At 34.8% G+C, this 11,915-nt stretch overlaps 1 protein-coding gene across 1 annotated transcript; it reads left to right on the top strand.

The window, feature by feature from the left end:
- The first annotated feature begins 501 nt into the window (after nucleotides 1–501).
- On the top strand, nucleotides 502–8,167 carry LOC110102695 (N-carbamoylputrescine amidase). The gene is made up of 9 exons (XM_020831134.2): nucleotides 502–672; nucleotides 2,360–2,408; nucleotides 6,352–6,443; nucleotides 6,517–6,668; nucleotides 6,742–6,788; nucleotides 6,905–6,938; nucleotides 7,207–7,373; nucleotides 7,562–7,658; nucleotides 7,739–8,167. Exons 1-9 carry the CDS (start codon nucleotides 587–589, stop codon nucleotides 7,918–7,920), a joined length of 906 nt encoding a protein of 301 aa, XP_020686793.1. The 5' UTR covers nucleotides 502–586; the 3' UTR covers nucleotides 7,921–8,167.
- Nucleotides 8,168–11,915: the final 3,748 nt, after the last annotated feature.

Genomic DNA, 11,915 nt, shown 5'->3' with positions numbered 1-11,915 from the left:
TCCGGAGCTGCTTGCCGGAGCGAAGTCGAATGAAGGAGCCGAAGAAGCCTCTCGATTGAAGCCGAACAGCACGACGAAGCTTCGCTTTTCTCCTCTCGATTGGAGTCGAACAGCACGACGAAGCTTCGCTTTTCTCCTCTCGATTGAAGCAACGCTTTTCTCCTCTCGATTGAAGCCGAACAGCACGACGAAGCTTACTTTTCTTCCGATGGACGAAGCTTGCTTTTCTTCCGATGAATTTATAACCCGCTCGTAGCTCGGCAATAATGAGAAATACCATTATGTGAAGATACATATCAATACCAAGCAATACCCCGATTTTGCTAGGTATTGCTAGGTATTGCTCGGTATTGGTCTTTACAAAGCTGTATTTCTCGTTATTGTCAAGCAATGCCGAGCAATACGCAAACATAGCAATCCCGGATTTCGATCCAAGTTGGATCATTGGCCACGCCATAAAAAGTAAAAACAAGTGTCACCATTTTACTGGGTCCGCAAGTAGAGGTACCTCACGACACCGGACCTAATAAAAATTCCTTGCCGGTAGACCTAATTGGTGTTTTGCAAAAGCCCAGAATTCGGGGAGATGGAGGGAGAAAGGAAGGTGGTGGTGGCTACTCTTCAGTTTGCTTGCTCCGACTCCGTCTCCGGCAACGTTGAAACAGCTGAAAGGTATCATTTTTATTTTTGTTTTGTTACAGTTGCTGATTTCCTGCAAATCCTCCCTGAATTGATTTAATTTATCAATCATGGATTTCTCTTGAAGACGAGTTCACCTCAGTCTACAACCCACTAGCTTCTCATCCAACCTCCATCCCAAGGTTGGACTCTTAGAACTTCATGCCCATCTACCAAAGACCAACGAGCCCTAAGAAAAAAATAGAAGGATAAAGAAGTTAACGGAACATCTGCTGTGTATCTTCCGTGCTTCTGAACACCCTTAACACTGTGAGGGTATCTGTCCTTAGCTTGTTCAAATATTGTGGAGAATCTATTAAATTACTTGAGCAAGAGCTGTAGTTTTCGTTTTTTGGAGGTCTGTTTTAGTCCTATTTGAATTCATTATTTTGATTTAACCACAATAAATTTGATGATTGAATTGTAATCAATGTTATTTATCCTTTGTCTCGCCAACCCTAAATTTTTGGAATAAAGCTATGATCATGGTTATTCTTTGTTTGACTTGAAAGACCTACTCTAACCTAGATTGGTCCGGGCGGTGATGGGTATTAACACGGGTGTCATCTTGGGCAGTGATTTGAAGTTTCCAAATCATAAACGCCATTGTAATGAGAACAATTGTTGTAATATATCAAAATTGAGCATATGGGTTGGAAGAACTCTAAGAAGGTTCTATATCTCTTGTATTGATTTGATTGAACCAAGTAATAATTTCTTAACATTTTAATGTGATTCAACTCCTCTCTATGAGATGAGTGTTTAGAGATGATTGACTTGTGAAACTTGTGGTGTGTAGGAGGCTCTATGGCTTGGATAAGTTTAGTCATTTTATAATAATTTCTTAACAAACGCCCTCCAATGCAATCAAACCTCCTTAATGTACTGCTTATGAGGAGAAGAATCCATGCAATTGGTCCAACAACTCTTGTTCCCAAATGTTCAAGCTTTGGTGGTGGCAAAGTCATTGCTTATTAATGCTTATATATGGAAGTTGCATTATATAAGGAGCGTGAGTGTGTGACCCAGTTTGGTGGTCTTGTCTAACATGGGCCTACTTAAACTTGTTTTGCCTATTAAGGGTTGACATAGCTCCGATTCAAGTAGCTCAAGTGTCCACAGACTTGATGTGGTGTGTTATATCTCATTTGAGGGCTTGTTATATTGTTACAAGCTTATCTAGTCATCAGTTAAGTGGCAACAACAACAACATCAAGCCTTTGTCCCACTACATGGGGTCGGCTAAGTCATCAGTTAAGTGGAATGAAGGTAAATTAGGGATTAGTTCACTCCACCTCACTTTTCTCAGGATGTGTGATTCATGTCAATTTTTATACTTGATAGATAGTTGTTTTTTAGGATCCTGATACAATTTGACATAGAAAATCAAAGAAAACAAGATAAAACAAAATTTTGTTGGCAAATAAACTTTTTTTTTTTGTAGAATTCTAAGAGTAGCATATTAATCTGGGAATGTGAGTTTGAGAAAAAAAAAGTTGTTATAAGGCAATATTTAGTCTGTGATAGTGTCCATAAAGCTCAATTGATGTCATATCCTGTCTCATGATAATGTTGAATATGCTATATTAACTGTACGTGCTAAAAAGGTGATATGCATTTGATGTTTGGACTTTTTATCCTTTTGTTAAAATTGTAATGATAAATTTAAAACTTTATTCAGGTTGGTCAGGGCTGCTCACAAGAAGGGTGCAAACATTGTTCTCATTCAGGTATGCTTATTCTTTCATACTTTTAGTATAAATTTTCTTAGCACTTGAACTTTTAAATAGCCAATTATGAAATTGGATGACAAGTATTCATACAATCTAATTCTTCCATCATGGTCACTTGCTATAGTGTCGACTAGATTCATCCTCTTTTTGTCACAGTAGAAACAAAGCATGTTGGAACCAATGTGTGAAAAGCTATGATTTTTTATGATTTATTCATGTTATCATTGAGATTTTATCATATTGGAAGTTATTTATTATTTAATATTTTGTATTCCCTTAATTGAGGTTATTCTCCTAATTATTTCTTTTGTATTTTTTCTCATGTATTTGCCTACTGAGACATTGAGTATTTTGACAAAAAAATATCTATTAGTTTTCAATCACATTAACATGCCATCAGAGTCCGATTTAGGCTTAGTCATCAATTCCCTTCCTCATTCGCCCTCCTTGTCTTTTTCCTTTTCTATTCTTGTACCTTCACTATTATGTCTAACGACTACAATTGCTCATTAAACTTGTAGGTTGTAGACCAGCTGTGCTTATGCTACTTCACATGCCATGCCTCATTCTTGCTTATTGTGTTCTATTTGCCCGCTACACCCGTTTGATGCATTATCTCATTGGCTTGTGTGTTGCACTCAAACTCTACATGTGTTGCTTTAATCACTTAATTTGTGTGTCCTATTATGCATGTTGTGTGCATTCACACATCTCCTTACTTTGCCCCACATTACTCACATTCAGTTGCACCTCTTTCTTGTTGCAAGTCTTCCTTTCGCTTGGGATCTTCTTGCTCGAACGAGCTTGCACATGTAACCACTCTAAACAATCTTATATGATGATTAGTTGTTTGCAACCTCATTCAAGCATTGCCTTTCAATCTACTTAATTAACTCATTGTTTCCCTTATGCCTTTCAATCTACTTAATGTCTCTTTTCCTATGTCAACATATTCTCATAGCAGTGCTCCTTTTTGACTTGGTACATTACGATACCTAGGATCCAAATGTAGTGTCTAGTTATTTGTGTGTTTGTTATTTTTTTTATCGATGACTACATCAAGTTTACTTGGATATGTCAATTAAAATGTTGACCCAAAATATTTGTTGTATTCAAATAATTTTATTAAAAATAAAACTCAATTTTCCACCTCTTTTAAAATTCATCATTTTAATGATGCCTTGAAAGACACACAATCTATTTTTTGCTCTTGTGCTAAAAATGCTATTATCCATCAGTTACTCTTAACTTTTTACATTCTTTTACTTTCTAATAAAGTGGTGTGGTTGAATTTAAACAAATATCTCCTTAACATTGCTCATACCTTAATGTTTCACATGAAAGTTTCATGACAATTTTGAGGAGGTGCGCTTCTCATTCAATTATTAGTCTTTCACTGCTCTGAGTGATGCTTCTCTCTTGTTTATCTGCACAAATATATTTTTTCCTTGATTCATTATGTTTTCAATTGTATTGATTATGTTCACTCTCTTCATCCTAAATGCCATAAACTATTTCCTTATTTTATTCGGTTATTATCTTGCTCTTCAAGGTTACCAAAGTTATGATCCATTTATGCCTTTATATAATCATTGACATCATCTTGCATTGTTATATTTCACATAGCATCTCTTTATTACCCTTCTACCTCCACTACAAAATTTTCTTTAGGAATTCCACTTCCACCTCATGCTTTGATGCCTACTCTTATATTATGGGTTTATACCCGTTCGCCTCATCTATCCCCTTCACATGCACCTCATTTCATCTTGTTCACTACGATTGGGCGTCTATCTACAATCGAAACCTCAAATCTCTTTTTATTTGTTCTCAAAAAGGTAAACGACATTGTACTAACCACCTGATAGTATTTTACATTATTTGATCATTTATCCACTTCCTTTCATTGTTTGGCCTTGTATCTCTTTGTTGTATCTCTTTGTTAAATCTATTCTTAGGACTTGCCTGATCCTACTTTGTAGCTTGCAATGGATATTGAAATAGGGACACTTCTTGATTACCCATTTCATGTCTATAGGTGTTACCCGCTATTAAGATAAATTGATAGAAGTTCATGATATTGACTATGTTGATATCATTTCTCCAATATCATTTCCCCAACATCTTGACTAAATCTTTCGTGCCTCATTCTCTATGTGGCCTTTAACCAAGGGCGGATGATACTTCAAATGGATGTAAGTAATACTTTTCTTTATAAAGAACTATTCAAAGAGATTTATATAGAGCAACCCCTCTGATATGCTGCTTAGGGAGAGAACAAATCAGAAAGCTTCAGAGAGTCATATATGGGTTTAAATAAAGTCCTTGTGCTTAATTTAATGAATTTTAAATGGTCTTTGCTAATGTTGCTCTTTGAAATTACTCAGTTTATCACTCTATCATCATTCCACATTCATCCTCCTGAATTTTGATCTTTGGAATTTTGATCTTTGGTGTGCTTACTAATGATATTCTTCTTATTAGAAATAATATTTCTATCATTGAGGAAATAAAACATTATCTTTGGATGACATTCACAACTAAAAATTTGGTACATCCAAAGTAGTTCCTCCACATCGAGTTTGCTTATAGAAAAGATGATGCTTATGTTTCCTAGAAGGAATATGGCATATACCTTCTTGAAGAAATCGAGTTTTTCAGATGCAAACTTGTTGATCTCCCATGAATACCTTAGAGGCTGAGATCCGTCCAATGATAAGGAAAGCTTCAAAGATACCCCTGTATTGTTTTGTCGATAAGCTTATGTATTTAACTGTCACCTGACTTAATATTGCATTAAGATGTTAAGGATTTTAAGCTATATTAATAAATCTTTGAGAAAGTACTAGTTTATCTAAAACACAAATTAAAAAAAAAGAAGAAGAAGAGAGACACGTTTACTAATAGTATGGAGAAAGGAATCCTTAGGAGAGTAGAGAGGAAAGAGAGGAGGGAAGAGAGATATGTTTAAGAAGAAATAAGAGGGAATCTTGACTCAATTTAATTCTAAATCAAATAGCCAAATTGAAGCTTTGAAATTTTTATCTATAGAAATAGGTCAAATGGTTATTTAAAAAAAATATAGTCCTAAAAATCTGCCATCTAATTTAACGAAGCATTTAATTCTAATTAAATGCTTAAAAAAATATTTCAAATAAGTAAAAAATGTTAGAATAATCTAGAAAATGCTAGAATTTTCATACATGTTTTATAAGTGTCAAAATTTTACACATGCTCTTTCATAAACTTTATACATGTTCTCCTAGGTCCTATGATTAAGAAGGTCAATAACTATCTCTTCAAACATCAATGCAAGAAGATTTTATCGAATTCTTTCAAATAAGAGGAAGCAAAATAAAGTTCTAAAAGAGGGTCTGGTGCACTTCTACGGAGGAAGAAACCTCTCCAATTTTTTTAGTAGCATCGCTGAAGCACAAGTTTTGGAGTATTTATTATGCCTTGGTGGCTATTGAGACTTTTCATCTAACTGTTCGGGTTTTTATTCTACTTGAGGATGTTAGTCAAGTTATGTTTGAGATCCAAGGTTTTTTCTTTTGCTGATTAGCTTTGTGAATACCCATGGTCTTTGCTAATGTATGTGCAATATTTGTGTTTTGATGTTACATTTCTTTGTGGAAAACAGGACAAAATGAGTAAGGCTCATGTCATGCATGATTACTTTTAGATTATTTGATTCCTTGACCTAAACTTCCTTACCAAACCAACTTTCTTAATTCAGGCTTCGTTTGGAACGGCTTTCTTGTTGCTTCTAAAAGCCGCTTTCTAGAACAAAAATTTTAATTTTTATTAGAAAATGACTTTGAGAAGCAGCAAGAAAGCTATCTCAAACAAAGCCTTATCAGTGTTGTAGGCCAATAGCTTTATTTTTGCTGATACCAAGTTAAAAAAAAGACTTAACATTTGACATTTTCTTCTGCAGGAATTATTTGAAGGCTATTACTTTTGTCAGGCTCAGAGGGAGGATTTCTTTAAGCGTGCTAAGCCTTATAAAGATCATCCAACAATTTTAAGGTAACTGATGAACTGTTTTGCTTGGAGGCTTACATGCACTTTGGCATTCTTGGCCTTAATTTTGTGTGTTCAGGATGCAGAAACTTGCTCAGGAATTGGGTGTGGTCATACCTGTGAGCTTTTTTGAAGAAGCAAATAATGCACATTATAATTCAGTAGCCATAATTGATGCTGATGGAACAGATCTTGGGCTTTATAGGAAATCTCATATTCCTGACGGACCAGGCATGTTTAATTTTTGTTGTTGGGCTCTGTGAGGAATGTTTCATAAAGCAATCGAAAATTTTGTTCTTAACAGGATATCAGGAAAAATTCTACTTCAATCCTGGCGATACTGGTTTCAAGGTAGGTCCTAACTTTTTTTTTTTTGACAAGATAATTTTACTCTGGACAAAATTTGATATAATGAAACTTCTTATTTACTGGAACTGATCTTGTTCTCTTCAACCATTTTTTGGCAGGTTTTTTCAACTAAATTTGCCAAAATTGGAATTGGTAGGTCATTGAAAACTATGTTGTTACTGTGTAGAAAGTGAGGATTTTTTTCCCCTTTTTTACAGGAACTAGTTGTCGATCTTCTATCGCTAGTCGAACCAACTTAAACTTCATTTATATAGACTTCTAGACCAAGTTTTTTACTGGTGTAACTTTTAGGTTATATTAGAGGCACAATATGTTCTACTTGAGATATTTCATGAACAAGTAGGCTGCTGCTACTGCTAATAATTCTGATTATGATAGCTACTTGTTTTGTTCTTGGTAGCAATATGCTGGGATCAATGGTTTCCAGAGGCTGCAAGGGCTATGGTTCTTCAAGGTGCAGAGATACTGTTTTACCCAACTGCTATAGGATCAGAACCACAAGATTCAGAACTAGATTCTCGCGAACACTGGAAGCGAGTAATGTGTGGTCATGCTGGAGCCAACTTGGTAAGTTAGCTTCTGCTATCAAAAAATAATAGCTCTATGTGCCTCACTAAATAATCTCAGACAACGACATAACATTCAAGAGTACAAAAATTTACAAGTTCGTTGATCGGCATAAAATTGATTGGCGATATTCATCAATCTTCTTCAACACTATAGCTCACCATTTCTATAATCCTATATGCTTCCAGGTTCCAGTTGTAGCCTCTAATAGAATAGGCAAGGAAACTATTGAAACAGAACATGGTGATAGCACAATAAAGTTCTATGGAAATTCATTCATAGCAGGTATTTCTATTGCATTCTCTTTTCATTCTTTGAACTTTATGGAAAATTGTTCATTCTTTTCTAAATAAAACTGGAATCAGGACCTACCGGCGAAATCGTGGCACTTGCAAATGATAAAGATGAAGCTGTTTTAACAGCTGAGTTCAACCTGGATAAAATTAAGTACCAGAGACATAGCTGGGGAATTTTCAGGGATAGACGCCCAGATTTATACAAGGCGCTCTTGACATTAGATGGAACCAGAAAATCATCATCAGGTTGAAGTTCTGAAACTTCCAATATGACTCAATAAGTTCTGAGATCAGTCCATGGAAAAAAAAAAGTTCATAATGTTGAACTGGAATGAAATAATTTATTATTAGATTGCACAATCTTAGCAATTTTTGCTGATATTTTATTCAGATATGAACTGTAATAACTTTAAGAAGAGATTTAGAATGGTTTATAACAGCTGTATGAACTAACAAAGATTCCTATCTTTTTAATATCAAATTAGAGGTAGAAATGTCTGATTCATAACTTGGATATTAAGAACATTGATAATCATATATTAAAAAGGATAAAATTTATGGGGTAAAAAGTTGCTCATATTTACTGAAAAATATCATCAAAACTCAATGGCTGACAATCAGTTTATTGAATAAATCTTAAAAATTATCATCAACGCAACAATAATAATAATCAGTTATTGAATCCCATCAGAATACAGCACCACTTTCTTCCATAGCTGCCACATTTGATTAGATCATCACAGAAAGAACTCAATAATTTTTTAGCTTGAAGGTCTAGATGATAAAACAAAAAACGTTGTTACTCTGAACAAGTTATCCCAAAAATAAGCTTCAAACCAGCTAGAACTGTTATTACATCCTGATGGTTCAAAAAATATTATAAATAATAATTATATAAATAAGGAATATTTTAATAATTCATAAAATACAAAGAAATATATCAATTTTATCTATCATGCATTTATTCGAAACGACTGCAAAACTATAACATAAGGAATAACGCAAATGCATAACCTTCAGTTAGTGTTTCTGGTTCCCTGTGATAGTACTCTCAAGCTTGCAGAAGATTTGCAGAAGGAATAACGCAAATGCATAACCGAAAAACAATTCTATTGGCTTTGCTTAAGACATTTCATTCAGAAGCCCGTTAAAGAGTTCAGAGAAACTTTATCTGGAAATAATGGCCTCGCCATTAAAGATTTCTGAGTTGCAAATGCGGATTGCCAAATTACCACCAGAGGCTGATCAAGTTAGTTTCTTCGCTGCATCAAGGTTCAATAAGAAAGGAATGAATAAACAGTATCTACAACTTTCTCCTGAGAACCGCAGCTCCCTCGTTATGATTGCAAACAGATTCATTCTTAACAAATAGTAAGTCATCTTTTTTAATTTATTTTATCTTTTTTTTTTTTTCTAGCAGGAAGCAAAAGAATGAAATCAAAGTAGTAAAGATGTGTACAAATTTCTTTCAAGATTCCTCCGAAGCTCTGAGAGACATCAGGAAAGTGGGAAGTTTTCAAAAGAACGGCTGCATCTGCATGATCCAAAGACAGCTAGAATGCCTCCCAACAGCAAGAGACTATAACCTAGAAGATTATTTACACTATCCAAAAATCCCAAATTCTCACAAGTGCACTATATCACAGGTTGCCACCTATTCCAAGTGAAAGTAATCAAGGATACTTCTATAACAAAATATTAAGCCTAATCTGCACATTTGCAATTTTTGACGTGCAAAAAGAAGACTGGTCATCAATGCTTCTTCCATTACAAAATACAACAACAACAACAACAACATCAAGCCTTTATCCCACTACGTGGGGTCGGTACATGAATCCTTTTTCTCCATTGTGTCCTATTAAAAGTCAAATTCTCGTTTAAATCTAATAAAGAAAGGTCATTCCTAATATTTTCTAACCAAGGCCGCCGTTTTATGTAACCAAACCATCTAAGGCGACTTTCTCTAATCTTATCTTCTACTGGAGCTACTCCAACCTTTTCACGTATATGCTCATTTTGTATCCTATCTCTAAGGGTAAAGCCACTCATCCACCTGAGCATCCTCATCTCTGTCACACTTAACTTAGTATTATGCTTCTCTTTTAAAGGCCAACATTCGGCACCATAAAGCATTGCAGGCCTCACTACCATCTTATAGAATTTTCCCTTAAGTTTGAGGGGTACATTTCTATCACATAACAAGCCCGATGCATTCCTCCACTTCAACCATCCAACTTGAATTCTGCTGATAATATCCCCATCTATTTCACCATCACTCTGAACAATAGATCCAAGATATCTAAAACGTGTACTCTTATTAATGACTTGATCGCCCAAAGTCACAATCCCCTCACTAGGTCTATTACTACTAAAATTACACTCCATATATTCCATTACAAAATAAAACAAATTAAATCCAATAACTTCTAGGCCATGCAACATAGCCATCAATGCCCACAAGAAGATATACCAGCATATCCAAAATATTTATTTCTGTGCAAGAAAGAAAAACCAGGAAATTATTTTTTTCTAGGATTTGCGCCTACTTTTTTAATGAGTATCACTCGTGAATTTGCTAATCAAGCACAGAAGAGACTTAACATGCAACTACTCAATGTAAATGTAAAAAAAATATTTGTTCTTTGCAAACTGAGTAGGCCAATTAAAACCATCAAATTTATTTAGGAGGCCTCATTAAGAATAATGTCAAGTATTGGATGGGTGACACTGCAACGGTTGCCTGACGAGAGGATCCTGCAGCCATCCATGATGCAGAGCCTCACACCATATCCATCTCTATCTATCCCATGTGAGTTGGACAGTGTAGCTTTTTATTTATTTATTTATTTGGGAATTGTGAGTATCACAGAAAATATTTGATGTAGGCATAATAGCATTACTCTTCTCTTTATTTTACGGAAGTACAAGGAAAAGCAAAAAGAGATAATCACCTCCTTCCTGCGACACAAAAAAACTTTAAAACTCAATCATATAAGATGGCTGCTACACCTTAAACTTGAAAAGCAAAAAGAGAAGTTTCTTTGTTGCGAAACAATCAATTGAGAAGAGGAAAATGAAATACCAACCTTCAAAATGGCTCTGGATATCACGCCTATCCATTTATGTGTGAGGTTATATGAGTGAAGCATTACTCTGACAACAAATGAACGTAGCAATAACCTCATCACAGCCATATATGACTTTCAATGGCTAGCCAAGCCCAACAAAAGCACAAGTTTTTGGATCAGTCGGGAGTTGAAGCCAGTTATCAGGCTAGGGCGGACAAGAGAAAATATGGCTCCAAGAGGAAGAAGAAAACTTGCTCTCTCTCTCTCTCCCTCGCATCTATATGCCCAAAAAAGAGCTCGACTAAAAAAAGAGAAATGGATGCGTCCCCATAGCACACCAACATAATAATGTAATTTTTTAATATGTTAAGTGGGAGTAAAAAAAAACAAATTACAAGTAAATGTGATTTTGGATTAGTTGTAATAAATAACAAGTACAAGATACAACTAATTGAGGAACCTTGTGTGGAAAAAGAATTGTTGGATTACATCAAGGATCAGCTTCAAGCCCATATCACTTGCTTTAGTTATGGATGATCTTGCTAGTCATTTGCAAGATGATATACCTTGGTGTCTATTTTTTGCTGATGATATTCTTCTTATTGATAAGACTGGAGAGGGAGTTGATGAAAAACTTGAAATATGGAGGTCAATCTTAGAGTCTAAAGCTTTTTATTTGAGTAGCACTAAAACAAAATAATGGATTGTAATTTTAGTTGTAAATGATCTAGTGGCGAAGATTGTAACATAGGGTGATCAAGTCAATAAAATAAGTACACATTTTAGATATCTCGAATATATTGTTCAAAATGATGGTGAAATAGATATGGATATTATTAGAAGTTTGACAGTTGAAGTGGAGGAATGCATCATGTCTGTTGTGTGAATAAAAAGTACCCCTCAATGGGAAAATTTCTAAGATGATGGTGAGACCAATAATGCTTAAGGCACATAATGTTTTCCATTAAAAGAGGATGCTCAAACTTAACGCTTAAATAATAAATGCAAAACATGTATATACGTAAAAAAGTTGGAGTAGCTCCAATGGCATATTAAGATTAGAGAGTCATCTTAGATGGCTTGTTAACATAAAACGTCGGCCTTCTGATGAACCCGTTAGGAGAGTAGATGTATTAGATCCAACATATGTTAAGAAAAATAAAGGTAAACCTAAAGAG

The sequence above is a fragment of the Dendrobium catenatum genome, unplaced genomic scaffold (genome assembly GCF_001605985.2).
Source record: "Dendrobium catenatum unplaced genomic scaffold, ASM160598v2 fragScaff_scaffold_158, whole genome shotgun sequence".
Lineage (NCBI taxonomy): Eukaryota > Viridiplantae > Streptophyta > Magnoliopsida > Asparagales > Orchidaceae > Dendrobium > Dendrobium catenatum.
Note: the sequence above shows the minus strand (reverse complement) of the source record. Positions and strands in the feature narration are given on the sequence as shown.

Bases quoted from the DNA above. Each gene is read 5' to 3' on its own strand.
- LOC110102695 (XM_020831134.2), top strand. From the start codon at position 587: ATGGAGGGAGAAAGGAAGGTGGTGGTGGCTACTCTTCAGTTTGCTTGC. The intron at 6,669-6,741 runs GCATGTTTAATT...TGTTCTTAACAG, and splicing joins TCATATTCCTGACGGACCAG to GATATCAGGAAAAATTCTAC. The intron at 6,789-6,904 runs GTAGGTCCTAAC...ATTTTTTGGCAG, and splicing joins CTGGCGATACTGGTTTCAAG to GTTTTTTCAACTAAATTTGC.